Consider the following 15,390-nt stretch of genomic DNA (forward strand, 5'->3'; position numbering starts at 1 on the left):
TTCGTAGTAGAGACAGGCATCTCTATACTAAGTTTCGCTGCTCCACGGCAAAGAACCTCATTGAATGTGATCACGTCATCAATCGGCGATATCCTGCTTGGAGGAGTCGATGATAACGTCGGTGAGTAATATCTCTTTGAACTCGTAGATCTCGTTGAGGATCTCGTATCACGTCTCTTGGACGATCGGTGATGTGAAGACCTCGGAGAAGGTGAAGCCCGCCTTCTCACAGGTGGAGACTTCCTCTGCGGAGTACGCTGCCGCTTTCCAGGAGAATTGATCACTCGCAAAAGAGGTGACCTTGATCTTGACGCGGGTCTTTCCGACACCGGTGACCTGGACCTAGACTTTGGAAGGTTGATTCTTCTTATCTTCCAGTCTCTGAGTTCTCCCAGCCATCGTGGAGAGATGTTAGCCCCTGTAGGAGATGGCGCTCTTGAAGGCTCTGGAGAGATTTGTACTATATTCAGCCCAGGGGATGAAGATGTACTCCCAGAAACAGCCACAGAAACCTGAGATCGGTCTTTAGAAACCGTTCTAGGCCGCTTCGCTGCAGGAGACGTGCGACGTGGTCTCCTCGACGTCGATTTTTCCAAAGATGACCTTCTCGACGGCGACCTCCTCGGCGTCGACCTCCTCGGCGGCGTCCTCCTCGACGGCATCCTCCTCGGCGGCATCCTCCTCGGCGGCATCCTCCTCGGCGGCATCCTCCTCGGCGGCGTCCTCCTCGGCGGCGTCCTCCTCGGCGGCGTCCTCCTCGGCGGCGTCCTCTTCGGCGGCGTCCTCTTCGGCGTCGACTTTCTCGACGTCGATTTTCTCGACAGCGATCTCGAGTGCGACGACGACCCTTTTCTCGGCGTCGTGTGCCTCGACGCTCTCTGACCTGGGCTCTTCGACGCCGAAACCTCCAATGCCCGGTTCGACGTCGGTGTCACAGCGCCTCTTGACGGCGGTCTTGACTGGTCTTTCGAGCCTCTCGACGGTGAACGTCGGCGTCGATGATACGACGTCGAGTCCCGTGCTCTCGAAGTCGTAGGTGAGCCAGACTTGGATCGCCTACGCTCATGGCGTCTCTCACCTTTCTTCGACGGCGAAACCTTCTTCGACGGCGATCTCGACGGAAGCCGTGACGCTGATTTCGACGATTTCGAACATACCGGAACTCTAGAAGAAGATCTGTCCCTCGAAGTTGAAGGGGAACGATGTTTTCTCTTCTCCCCTTTTTCCTTTTGTTCTTTTCGCTGAGAAGAAGGTTTCCTGGAGTGAAGTTCTTCTCTTCCACTCACGGTTTCACCACTGAAGCCTGCTCTTCTCCCTCTCTCTTAAAGTTCTGTTTGATAACTTGCTGCAATGGTAGCAAAGTTCTGGCTTGTGAGTAGATGGAAGACAAGCCACACAGACCGAATGTGGGTCTGATTTGGACATTTTTTTTCCACAGGCCGGGCACTTAATAAATAAGGCAGGCATTGTGACTGGAAAAAAAGGTCAAAAAACCACAAAAATTGTTGTTAGTCAGATATTGACTAAAGATGTCGAGTAAAGACAAAAAATTGAAGGAACTACCAGAAAAAAGTGAAATAACATCACCAACTGGCGAGCTCAATGCTCCAGGATCCTCACAGAAGGAGCCGGAAAAAAGAACTGACCTAACTGTCACCTGTGGTGCATGATGGGAGCCTGGGGGTTCCTGGAGGTCTTAAAGGCACGGCACCAGTTTTTTTCCTATTGTTACAATGCAGCCTATCCAGGCTAAAGCTGCCTCTATGGTCCTGCCTGTTTTACCTTTGGAAATAAAGGTTGTGTGTTTCAAAGACAACAAAGGCAGTGCTTTCTTCTTTGCATTTTCATATAATGTAATTTATATGTCTTTATTTAACAAATGTAAAGAATTGTTTCAGGCTTTTGGGGGCAGTTTTTTGAGCCTAGTATGGTTATTTTAGGCTGCATATGTATAATGCATATTATCTATATATATATATAGTTATTATATGTGTATTTATATGTATGTATGTATGTGTATATATATATATATATATATATATATATATATATATATATATATATATATATATATATATATATATATATATATATATATATATATATATATATATATGCATATTATTGGCTATTGCTCCGGGATCCCGCACGAGGGCGGGACTATTCAGTGCTTATGACTATTGATGAGTATCCCCTGGAAGAGAAAGATGTCTGCCCTTTACGAAGCCCTTTCGATCAGTGTGCAACCTGCTATGCCCCCTAATCTGTCAGCCAACATCTTGGAAGAAACCTTATAATCTGAATTCAACAAAGAAATCGGCCTGTAAAACCCACATTTTGTAGGGGGTTTACCTGGTTTTAAAATTAGGATGTTTGCTTCCCCCATGTGGTGGGTGGATGGACTCCCACTACCAGAATTGTATTAATACCTCAACCATAAAAGGGATAATTGTTTCCCCTAATTTCTTATAAATTTCCGCAGGGAGGTCATCTGGCCCCGCAGATTTGCCCTTTTTGCAGTGTGCATCCTCTATTTGTTCAATATGATTCTGACTCTATCCGTTTTGGCCTTCCAGGCGAGTAGCCTACCGGCTCCCTCACCATATTCAAAGTGGGCGAGCTTGTTCGACTCCCACCTATTGGAGATTCTTGTTTGAATTGTACTCTCCAACAGGGATTTTAACAAATCTAATTCCGCCCCTAAAGTTTTTGATCTTCATTGGGGTGCCCGATTAATCCTATCCTCCAGCACTTTCATTCGGCGCTCTACAGATGCAATTTCCTGCCTGTACTGTCTGTTCTTATGGACAGTTTTTATGCATAATCAGGCCTCTCAAAAACAGATTTCAGGGCATCCCATAAGACCATGATATCTGCCGATCCTATATTAATATCCAAAAAGGCTTTTACCTCCTGGATCAAATGACCAGTTATAGTATCGACAAGAGGAAAGAGCGATCAAAAGTCCACACCCTCTGTTGTTCACTACCTACTAAATCTAGGTCGATCCAAACTGCTGCATGGTCCGACAAAGTGGGGGGTCAAATACCCAATATTCTTTGTATTACCCTTTAGGTTACTACTGATCAAGATGTAATCTATTCGTGATTTATGTCTATATTTTTTGTTATAAAATGATACACTCATATGTATACCAGATATCTCTCTCTCCATATAGCACAAATAGCATGTTGTTTCATCATTGCTTTAAAAAAAAAAAACCTAGATTTACAAGAGACTGTAACTCTACTTTTTGGTGATTTGTCCAATTTTGGATTCAGTACTATATTGAAATCTCCTGCCAAGATAGTTGAATCAGGAAATTCTAAGAGATTCAGAAAAATGGTCTTTAGAATTGATGGATCATCCTGGTTAGGGTCATAATACCAAACAATTGTAATAGGGATGGTCTCTACAGAAACCTCAGTTATCACCCATCTGCAACTTGAATCTGGTCTTACTTCGTGTAAAGTGGCGTTTGCTTGTTTCTTTACTAAAATAGCTATGCCCCTTACATTGGCCGTTTGACATGAGCAGGCACAATGTTCCACTCAACTGAGGTTTCTACAGATCTCATTATTCTCTTTTTTCAACAGGTGGGTTTCTTGTAAAATGATTACTTGTGCGGGTGAGTCTCAAATACTATAGGATTTTCTCCCTCCTACTTTTGACTCGCAGGCCGTTCACATTCCAGGACAGACACTGCAATGTCATCATAGCAGATGAAAACCTTGGGATTTCAAACTACCCTAGTCTACGTTGCGCCGACACCAAACCAAAAACACTAAACCTTGAACTTCAGCTAAAGTAAGAGGCAAATTATTTTTTTTAAAATGTTCCCCACTGCTCCCACACCCGTGCTCTCACCCCCCCTGTCCTGACACCCACCCATCCCTCCCTGGAGAACCCTGCCCCCATTTACCTGGACGAGTCCAGATTCTGCCTGCTGGCAAGCCCTAAACTGCTCCAAAACTATTTCTACCTAGTTTAAAGCTGTATCTATAGACTTTAATTACATGTCTAATTGCGTACTAAGAAAGGATTAATCTATTGGATGAAGGAAGCCGACTTGTGTACAAAAAATTTGGATGATTGATTACGTTTTTAGGTTCTCTAGGAGCTCATCCACTTCCTGTACTGTTTTAACAAAATACATTTTATTGTTGAGCATGATTTTTAATTGAGCAGGAAATTTTAATTGGACTGTTGCCCCCAGCTTCCTAAATTCATCCATTCTTTTCCCTAGCTCCCACTGTCTGTCTAAAGTGGGGCGTGACAGGTCTGATCTCATCTCAAAGGAAAAGGAAGAGTCTCTAGGTCTTAAAGATTTCAGTTTAAGGGCTGCTGTTAAGATTTTCTCATTGAGGGAAAAAGTAAAAAAATTCATTAAGATCTTCCTGGGCTTTGTCCGATTTGGATGTTTCCTAAAGGGATCTCGGTGAATTCTTTGGATGTCTCTCCTTAATTCTTCTTCCGAAACTTCAATTTGAAGGGTCTCTTTAATGAGGGAGACAATAAAGGATTTAAGATCCTCACCCTCTTTCCCCTCGGGTATATTTAAGGGCCGTAGGTTATTGCACCTGGAATTATTTTCCAGCAGCTTCCTCTTTTTTAAGCATAGAGATATCCGTTCTGACTTCTCCCAGACCATCCTTCAGGACTTCGACCACATTTTCTAGGACCACCGTTCTTGAACTTAAGTTGTCCAATTTTTTTTCCAAGTGACTCTCAAAAAAGTCAAATTTCCCCCTGGTTTGATTCTTATTTATTTTTTTTTTTTCCTGAAACTTCAAACCCTTTTTTAATGTCCTTGGCCATCGAAAAGAAGAGAGTTTCCAAACCTGGACTTCCTAAAGCTACCAAAGGCCCTGATGTACCACTGCATACCTCTAATACTCTCTTTGCCCCAGTGTTAGGCTCTCCGCTGACCTTTGCTAACTCTTCCATATTTACACTGATGGCACATTATCTCCGATACTAGCCAAATTTGCAGTCTTCCATTGAATTAACCAGTATTGCTTGTGGCTCAATTAACCGCATATCTGGCCCAGAGAGCCAGAAGGGGGCTTGAACTGAGCAAGGGGTCTAACACAGGGTCCAACCCAGAGGCTGAAGAGGGTGATGGTGGCAGGGGGAGGGAAAGACTCAACTCCATAGCCGAAGGCGCAGATATTTTTGTTATCCCTGATGTCTCAGAAACCTCTCTCAGCGACTCCCTCTGTTTCCCTACGTCCGGCACTTGTGGCAGAACTTTAAAATAGGATCTCAGCGAGGGGGTTATTATAATTTTAGCGTCTGCTGGGACGCCCTTTTTCTCAAATGGTTTGGTACCCTTCTTGATGCCCTTCCCTTTATGTTCCTGGTATTCGGAGCTCTCACCACTGTCTCCCTCAGCACCTAAAATAGAATAATCTTGGTCCGTAGGTGCTTTGTTAGAGCCCCTGTTGTCCTCCCTACTCTCCTGAGTTCTAAGCCCTTGCTCACCTCCCCTCTTTCTGCCCTTTTTTGCCACTTTGCCTCTCAATGGTTTTGATGAAACAAGGACTCTCCTGGCTTCTCTGCCTTTAACCCACTGTGTATTCGCAGTGTGCTGGGTGGGCAGAGAGGACAACGAAGGCGGGAGACTAACTACTCCAAAGTCCCCCCCTCCTACTCGAAGTTCGCAGGGAATATGGAGGAGAGGACTTATCAAACGTAAGAGCCTCCCGGAGCCTCGATACCTCGCCGCCCGATTTTCCTTCCTGTACTATGGCAGTGGAGCTCCGTCTTTTTGTTCCAGCGCTTTCCACCTCTACCACCTCTCCCACCGTCGTCACCGCCGTTGCTCCCTCTAGCGCGAAGACTCCAAACACTCCAGCTATCGCCGCGCTGCCTGTACTGCCCCTGCTTTCCGTTTTACCGGAAGCACTCCTACCGAGGCCCCCACGGAGGAGACAGTGAATCTCTGACCACGCCTCAACTTGGAAGCAGCCCCAAAGCAGGGCAGAAGATCCGGGAGCAGGCCAACACACATCTCAGGTAAAAGATATTTTTTCCGATATGTCACTATGAACACTTGGCCTTTCCTCACAACTGCACATTGCTGTAATCTCAGCCCGGTTCAGCCGACATGCATTAGAGGAGCAGAAGAACTGCTCAGTGCAGGCATGCGACTGCTCAGCTCACAGCAGCCATGTTCCCCCAATGCGCCTTTTATGTTTGCAACTGGGGTCTTTTAGTTTACAGAAATAACTCAATATTTTAAAGTACAGTGAGCAAAGGTATACACTTGGGATATAATAGAATTGTGGATACTTTATAATGATTTTGTTGGTTTAATCAATGCGTTTGGGGATTGTCATCACCTACAACTAATCCAAATACTTTGTCTTTTGACCTGTGGTAATTAGCTTCAATCAGCTAGAAGTAGGAAATGTTGCATGACTTACTTGCCTGTAACACAAGCTCCGCCCCTTCCACCCACACTGTTATATCTCTGGTGTCTTGTATTCTTTTATGATAGTGTCATTATCATGAGAAGAATTATCACATGTAACTGTTAAAATAAGATGAACCACAGACTGTATTACAAAAGAAACTTTGATATTTTAGGTATGTTCTTTTTATTTGTATGCATTGCAATCCCAGCATGAATGGTCTTTCTGGAAAATTGATTCAGGTAACTTTATTACGATTCAGGCAATTACTTTTGACTAAAAGTATAAGCTTTTCTTTCCACAAATGATAAAATATGTACATCCAAATGTTTTACAAGATGTTGTCTAATTATTTATGTATTTATCAAACAATGCTGGCATTTTTTACCCAAAAAAGAGTGCTCAGAATCCTAGAAAAGGAAGAGGGCACCAAAACACGTTGAGTGTAAACACTCACACACTTTAAAAGTGCAAAATTCTTACAATAAACCCAAAAAAGGGAGAGCTCGATGCTCCAGGGTCCTGCTAGCAGGAGCCGGAAAAAATAATTGAAAGTGGAGGGAGTTGCTGTGCATTCTGGGATACCAGGAGAGTTCTGGAAAGTTTCCTTAAAGGCACAGTATCCCTTTTTAAGCCATATAATGGCAGCCTATGGGGCTTGTCTGTCCTCCCCTTCCGCTCTATCATTCCAGAGGCTTTGTTGGTAAAAGGGGAAGTTTTTCTCTATGAAGAAAACTTGGCAGGCTGTGCGGTTTGTGGTTTTGGTGGAATGTCTAGTTGAAGTACTGGGCAGTGTAGCCTGTGGATATAGGCTGCATTATCTGTCTTTAATTCTCTCTTAAGTGTCTTTGTAGGACTGCATTTTTAGACAGCTTAAGAGATTATTTTTAATTGCTCCGAGGTCCACGCTCATGAGCGGGACTAATCACTAGATTATGACTATACACAGAGATCCCCTACTACAGAATCAACCTATTCAAGGAAGTGCAATGCCGTCCAGATATCTTTCAGCAGAGACGGATGACCTCTGTCAGAGTCACTGTCTTGAAGGACAGCTTTATGATGAACTTGTTGACAAAAAAACTAGTTGGTGATGGTGTGCTGTCCTTATTCAGGAAATCGCTGTAGTACCTCCCCTGGGTCTACTCATGTGCAAGCATTTAAGCTTCATATTTCTGTTAGTCATTAACACCTAAGGGCATTTGGTAATTTTAATGCAGTACCTATACAGGAACTAAAGTAGTAAACCATGTTTTCCACACTGAAACTGCTCCCTTCCGACGAGTAGCAGCAGTAAGATACGTCAAGACATGTGTCAAGGGATACGTATCACTGGACAAACTTGAACTTTCAAGTACATACTATGAATTCTGTGAGTAATTTGACTACTTTTCATTTTCATTACATTCACCAGCATGCATTTTGGAGGACTGGGAAAGGCTTGCAAACTCCATTTGAGGCCGGCCCAATTATAGCTATAATACTTCACATGTATAGCCATCATTTAATAAAAGTTATATTTCTTGGCAAAGATGCACTAGCTGAAGTATTTATGACTGTATACTAATTAAGTATTTTATAATGAAATCCTTAGCTTAATGTATTATCACACCAAGCAAAGATATTCTATTTATTTTTAAACTGTCAAGGAATATTATAAGTGGTTGACTGTTTAAAAAAAATAAAAAGAATAATTAACTTCTTAAGGAAAATTTGATTAATGCTATGCATATGATGAATGTTGTTTCATTAATAGTGAAATTAAACTATATTTAATTTTCCCGATTCCTTATAAACGAATAGTAACAAATAAAATAATGATAGTGATAGTAATAATTTACCTGCACAGCCAGAAGCATTTGATAAAAATATAGCTTAGCAGTAGATTCTTTCAGTCTTGTTTTTGTCACCACTCTTTCAAACAATTCTCCTCCTTCCATTCTAAAGAAAATTGGACCAGAAATAAAACAATTGTTGAGTCAAATTTATTTTTATATATCGACGCATTAAAAAAACTATCTTTTACTAAATGTAATGATTGCACAAGTGTGAAAAAAGGAGCAAGCAAACACATTCAACTTGTTTCTTAAAAATGAACAGCAAAACCAACAGTCTGAAAATTAATTTGTAATAAAAATATATATAAAGCACAAGTTACTACTTGTGTAACGATCTATCTGTAAGAGACATTAGTTAGTGATAGATTCCTTACCTTAGAATATCCCCAGGAGTCACACTGAATCTGTAAAGTTTTTCGTCATGCAGTACCCTGGCGCGTTGGAAGGTGGTGCCATGCGGCTCCGCGTCTGTCGCTGGCGTCGTATGCGCAGAGATGACGTCACGGAGACTACTTAGGCGCCACCCATGCGCGCTGATGTAAGTTCTGTAAGCGACTTTCCGCGCCAGGACGCAGAGCCATGCAAGAAACTGACCACTGGTGCCAAGAAACTAGGGCCCTGAAGGGATTACCTTAATCCTAGAAATCGGTTTGCAGAACGGGGAGGATGGGTGGGGCGGTAAGGAATCTATCACTAACTAATGTCTTACAGATATATTGTTACACAAGTAGTAACTTGTGCATCTGAAAGAGAAACGTTAATGATAGATTCCTTACCTTGACTGTCAAGGCAGTAATGCTTGGTAAACGTGTGCAGCGAGGCCCACGTAGCTGCCTGACAAATGTCCTGCCAGGGAACGCTGCGTCCCAAGGCAGTAGCGGCTGCCGCTGCCCTGGTAAGAGTGGGCACGCAGCCCCACAGGAGGCTCCTTCTTAGCCAACAAGTAACATGCTTTGATGCACAGAACGACCCACCGAGAAACGGTCCGTTTGGACACGGCCTGACCTTTTTTTGGCGTCCATGTAGCCAACAAAAAGTTGGTCATCCACCCGGAACAGTTGTGTGCGCTTCCGATAGAACAAGAGTGCACGTTTTGGGTCCAGGCGGTGAAGCCTCTTCCTCTTTTGAAGGCTGCGGAGGTGGAAAGAAGGTGGGCAAAGTGATGGTCTGCCCGTTGTGGAAGGGTGTGACAACCTTAGGCAAGAACGAAGGGCGAGTCCTTAAAACCACCTTGTCTGGATGAACAAAAAGAAAAGGAGGTTTTGAAGAAAGAGACTGGAGCTCACTCACTCTCCTGGCAGAGGTGGTAGCTACCAGGAAAGCCGTCTTTAGAGTGAGAAGACGTAAGGGATAGTTATGAAGGGGCACAAAGGGAGCACACATCAGATAAGTCAAGACAAGATTTAAGTCCCATTGAGGCATTATGAAAGGCACGGGAGGAAACGTGTGCGTAATGTCTTTGAGGAAACAATTACCAACCGGGGACTTACAAAGAGAAGGCTTATCTGGAAACCATAGAAAGGCAGAGCCGGCTGAAAGATAACCTTTGATAGTGCCCAGAGCAGAGCCCTGCTGGGCCAAAGAGAGAGGGAACAGAAGGACATCGGAAAGAGAGGCAGAAAGAGGATCCACAGCCTTTGCTGTGCACCATGCCACAAATTTGTTACACCTGCAGGCGTATACCGTCTTAGTGGAGGGACGCCTGGCTGCTAGAATGACTTCACAGACTTCGGGAGGAAGATCGAAAGCGGTCAACTGTCGCCACTCAATCTGCACACATGGAGGGGGAGGCTGGACAGGTTCGGGTGGAGGACTGTCCCATGCTGTTGCGACAGGCGATCCTCCCAAAGAGGCAGTCGGATCGGGGAATCAATTGCCATGCTGAGTAGCTCGGGATACCAGTATCTTCGTGCCCAATCCGGAGCCACAAGGACGACTTGGGCCTGCGCGCACTGAATCTTCTTCAGCACTCTGGGCAGAAGTGGTATAGGCGGAAAGGCGTACAACAGACCGCAGCTCCACTCGCAACAAAAAGCGCGCCTTGTAAATTCCAACATGCAGAACTCTCTTCTGTGGCAGATAGATCTAACCAAGGCTCTCTCCACTGCAGAAAGAGACCTTGCGCCACGTCAGAGTTCAGACGCCGTTCGTGATCCATTATGCACCAGCGGCTGAGTTGTCCGCCCTGGCGTTCAGAGATCCTGCCAGGTGATGAACCACCAAGGTAATGTCATGATGTTACAGCCATGTCCAGAGGTGCAGTGCTTCCTGACACAGGGTCCACGACCCCACGCCGCCCTGTTTGTTGCAATACCACATTGCGGTGGTGTTGTCCGTGAACACCTGCAATACACTTCCCCGGACAGAGGGAAGGAATGCCTTCAGTGCAAGTCGGATCGCCCAAAGCTCCAGAAGATTGATATGGAGTCGGGACTCTGCCGGGTTGAATCCATCATAGTTCTTTAGCTCACTTCGCCACCCCAGTTCAGACACAGCTCTATGCAAATCAGTTTTGACCATGTGCCTCATGGGAACAGTCCAGCCCGATCTGCCAAGCCATGTCTTCCCTGGACCGGAAACAAGCATCCTGGGACCGGTTTTGGGCTAACTGAGGTGATGAAGTGAGCTAAAGAAACATGATGGATTCAACCTAGATCTGTGACTGGGGGTGAGTATCTGAAATGTTTTAACGGTCCGTCCATCAGCTCCTTGTGTTTGCCTTATTCACCCTTAGTTGGCAGGGTATGCCCAGACGTGGGTCCCTTGCTCCCTTTACCACTGGATTCACTAGGATTCACGGTCACTAGTGTCCGCAATCTGGGTGTTATACTAAACAACAACCTCAGCATGGAAACGCAGGTAACCAAAACAGTCTCCACCTGCTCGGCCCTACTGCGTTCCTTACGCAAAATCATGCCACTACTCCCTGCACAGGCTCGAGCACTAATAGTCAGGTGCACTATCCTTAGTCGCCTTGACTATTGCAATGCTCTTCTGCTCGAGTCCCCAGCTGTTCTACTGGACAGACTCCAAAGAGTCCAGTCGGGCGCAGCCAAACTAGCCCTCGGTTGGACCAGGAGATCCTCGGCCACAGCAGCCTTAGCCGAGCTACACAGGCTCCCTTTGAAGCAGCGAATAGCTTTTAAAGCACTCTGCCTTGTCTTCAAAGCACTACACGGAACTGGCCCCAGATCCCTACAAAAAATGTTTTCCTGGTACACCCCCACCAGAACTCTCCGATCCACCTCAGCCTGCCTTGTGTTGGTACCCAGATTTAACAAGGTAAGGACTGGGGGAAGATCCTTCAGAGTGGCCGCCTCTAAACTTTGGAATAGTTTGCCGGTCGACATCCGCCAAATTCCACATCTCCTTCCATTCAGAAAGCGGATTAAAACTTGGCTCTTCCCCTAATTCCCTCACCTCTAACCCCCAAACAGTCTCCCGTCTCTTTCCATTTTAGGAGTAAGCTCTCAGCGCCAGGATACCTGCCAGGTGACAGATGCGCTATACAAATGTTTTAAATAAATAAATAAATAATTCAAGCTTGCTTGGCTGATAAAGGGTGTTACCCAGAAACCGGTCGCAGGATGCTTGTTTCCGGTTCAGGGAAGACCTGGCTTGGCAGTTCGGGTGGATTGTTCGCATGAGGCACAGGGGCAAGACTGATTTGCATATATCTGGGTCTAAACTGAGGTGGCGAAGTGAGCTAAAGAATGATTATGGATTCAACCCAGATTTGTGACTGGGGGTGAGTGTCTGAAAAGATTCAGCACTCCGGTCCATCATCTCCTTGTGTTTGCACTGCAAGATCACCACATACTAGGCTAGGGTCCTAGGCAATTGAAAGCTTCCTTCCCAAGCATGACCAACTACTTTTGTTTATTATAGTTACACACAGGATGGGTGGAACTTTTAGTACCCCTCAACAAAAAATTGCCCAAATACTTTTGGGGGTGAGGGCACTAATTGAGGAACAGCGTGTACCGTACCCACAGAGGATCAGCAGGTACCCGCGAATCTGAAGCCCATTGGGGGAAAAAACTCACCTACTCACATACTAGAGCCCCGGCTGTGCATCTCACGGGTTTAAACACATGTGGCATGAGGGTTGGCTGCAGGGGACGCGGCAGGGTTGTGTGGACGACCAGTAATTATATATTAGTTTGCGTTAAAAAAAACATAAAAATTCACACAAAAATCAAAGGTTACAGTGACGTTATCATTAGGTTGATGTTTTACCCACACAAACCCATAGAAATTCAGCAGTTATAGTTAAACTTATCTGAAGAAACTATATTTCACACGGTTAAGTAACTTTAGGCCACAAGTTTTAGTTTCTTAACATAAATACAACTCTAAATGCAGAATTTCTGTTGTTTTGTGTGGGTAAAACGTCAACCTAACTAGAGTCCTTCAAGGACCCCTCCATGTGTCCTATGGGGTCAAGATGCCTGTATCCTGACCCCTTAACTGTTTTAGCCCATTATTTTTCCCTCCCCGTGCCAAGCGACAAACAAAATGACGCCAGCAACGGTCCTTTCAGGCTGCGGCCAGCCAATCCGGGTTTTGCTTTTCCCTCTGGAATCGCGGGTACCTGCAAATACCACTTGGGTATCTGCGTCCCTAGATATCTGTACATTTCTTCTATAATGACTCTCAAACTAATGACCAGATTTACCCCAAATTACAAAAAAGTCGCTTTTTGGACAAACATCTATCTTTCTGCCATATTTGGTCTAAAAATGGCAAAGTCCCTTTTGACATTAAATAGGGGAAAAGCCTTTGGGCCCCTCCTTTTTCTCGGCCCGCTTGATGGATCACCCCAAAACTTTCCAAACAGCAGCTCAACTAACTTGCATACTGGTTTTGAAAATTTAGTGACGATTGTCAAACGGCGCCAAACTTATTAGCAAAACAAAAAAACACTTTGTGGGAAAAGTTGGCCCTAAGTATACCTATCTACGGGCTATCGCCAGTAGGAGATATATATAGATAGATAGATAGATAGATAGATAGATAGATAGATAGATAGATATATATTTTATTATTATTTTTTTTTATTGATCGTGACAAATTTCTATTGCGCCATCTCCAGATACCTCAGATATTTGGCACATTCGGATAAGGAAAACACAATAAACAAGAGGATCCTTTTATTTCTATGCCAGAAGGTTGAGAAGGGATTAAAGACAACTAAAATAAGATAACTAAAATAATTCATAAGTTCTACATACTCATAAACCTACAAATGCATAAACAAAATACTTACAGTTCTAGAACAATGTAATAGTAATCTTCAGAATGGAAGAAATTGTCGATCCTAATTATACAAGGCTGAAGAAAAGAAAGAAAACAATAAGATTAGAATTATTCTTTAATTAGCAGTTAGTCATCACCGCGTGCACATGCTGTTGAAGATAACAAACATTGTGCTCTGTACCTTAAGCACTTTTGTACATCAGCTCTTGCGACTTGTTTGTAATTGTCAAGAAAAATATTTGCCAACCTCTTCTGCTTAATGTTGATTTTCCTACTTATCCTGAAGGAAAATTATGTTACAACACAGTGGTGAGGAGTTTTTTCCCCAATTTAGTTTTTTTCAGATACAAGCCCTTTACAACTACTCTATTTCCCCCAATCACAGGGAAGAAGATAGTACAAACATTTCTACATGTCCAACAAATGGCCCTTTTCTGTTTCCTGCAGACATTACTGCTTAAAAAGTCTGCCTTCTTTGTGTAAGGATTCAACTGTTACATCTATAAGCCATTGCAAACAACAAATCAACTTCATATTAACTTCAAACCCTTCTCCTACTCCGCTCCCGCATTACTTTACCCGTTTTATTCCATTCCTGATAAAATATTTAATCAGACTTCTGTGCAGGGTCTTCAACAGCAATCAGTCCTCATCCTTATCACCATAATAATTAGACTAGATTCTCTAATTTCAGATGGGATAACCCTTGCCTCCTTCGTAATTGAGGAACAATTTTCCTTCAAAACTGGTCGAAAACATTCTATAGTAATACCCAGAATTGAAGATTATAGTTATTTCAAAGTTTACTCACCATGAATAACGCCATCAGTTTAATAGATGAGACGAAGTCTCCAGACCATTCTGACGAATTGAGCATGTCCTTCAAGCAGGCAACTGATACAAACTTCTTGGGAGACATCACAACCCATGCAGGGAGAGCTTCCAATGGATAAAAATTGAAAACAGCCTATTGCATCACCCACTTCACTCCTCCACTCCCCTTCGTCCATCTTTTTAATGCGAAAAGGGTATTCTTAAAGCATTTAATGACTGTGCACGAGAACATCTCTATAGTCAATGCCTTGTTTTCTTTCAAACAATGTGCTGGAATGCTAGGATAAGACATTGGGCCTGTATTCGTCTTTATCCCCGTGTAATAAGAAACATCACATATTCCAGTGAAAATGATCTTTATTCAGAGATGAAGCTCTAAAATTGGACACTTTTACAGGAAATCAAACATAGCAACACATTAAATTTACTGTAAATGACTCCCAACAAAGCTCCTTATTGGGAAGCGAACTTGAAACCGATTCAAAACCTTAATATAGGTTATGGGCCACAGCTGTATCTTTCAAACAACCTTCAGTAGCCTACAGAGAACCAGGTGTTCTCTTGTCGGTGTATCGACAAAGCAGAAAGGACTGATTAATTTGTTGATCAGCTGTCACATAGGATTTGCCCTCTCTTGCAATCAATGATAACAAGCATTGGCACAGCCAATAGGGCTCGCTTTTGGGACCTTCTAAGTATTTAGGTATTCAGCACAATATCCTTGGTGCAACCACATCAACTGTTGCGTGGCTGAACACTTATAAGGTCCCAAAGGCGAGACCTATTGGCTATGCCAATGCTTGGTGTGGTTGTGTGTCTGGTTGTGTGTGTGCGTGTGGTTGTGTGTGTGTGGTCTGTGTGTGTTTCTGTGTGGTGTGTGTGTGTGTGTGTGTGTGTGTGTGTGTGTGTGTGTGTGTGTGTGGTTGTGGGTGTGTGGCTGTGTATGTCTGGTTGTGTGTATGTCTGGTTGTGTGTGTTTGTGTGTGGTTAAGTGGGTGGTTGTGTGTGGTTGTTTTGTGTGTGTGTTTGTGGGTGTAGTGTGT

At 43.9% G+C, this 15,390-nt stretch overlaps 1 protein-coding gene across 10 annotated transcripts in view; it reads right to left on the reverse strand.

Moving 5' to 3' along the window:
* The window catches only part of CHEK2 (checkpoint kinase 2), a 322,684-nt gene that overhangs the window by 104,821 nt on the left and 202,473 nt on the right, over positions 1–15,390 (reverse strand). For all 10 annotated transcript variants that reach the window (XM_086943157.1, XM_086943155.1, XM_086943159.1 and 7 more), the window contains 2 exons: positions 13,524–13,588; positions 8,258–8,357 (listed from right to left, as the gene is read on the reverse strand). In XM_086943157.1, coding sequence (XP_086799283.1) covers positions 8,258–8,357; positions 13,524–13,588 — 165 coding nt within the window. The remainder of the gene's footprint in view (positions 1–8,257; positions 8,358–13,523; positions 13,589–15,390) is intronic.

This window comes from Lissotriton vulgaris, chromosome 11 (assembly GCF_964263255.1).
Source record: "Lissotriton vulgaris chromosome 11, aLisVul1.2, whole genome shotgun sequence".
Lineage (NCBI taxonomy): Eukaryota > Metazoa > Chordata > Amphibia > Caudata > Salamandridae > Lissotriton > Lissotriton vulgaris.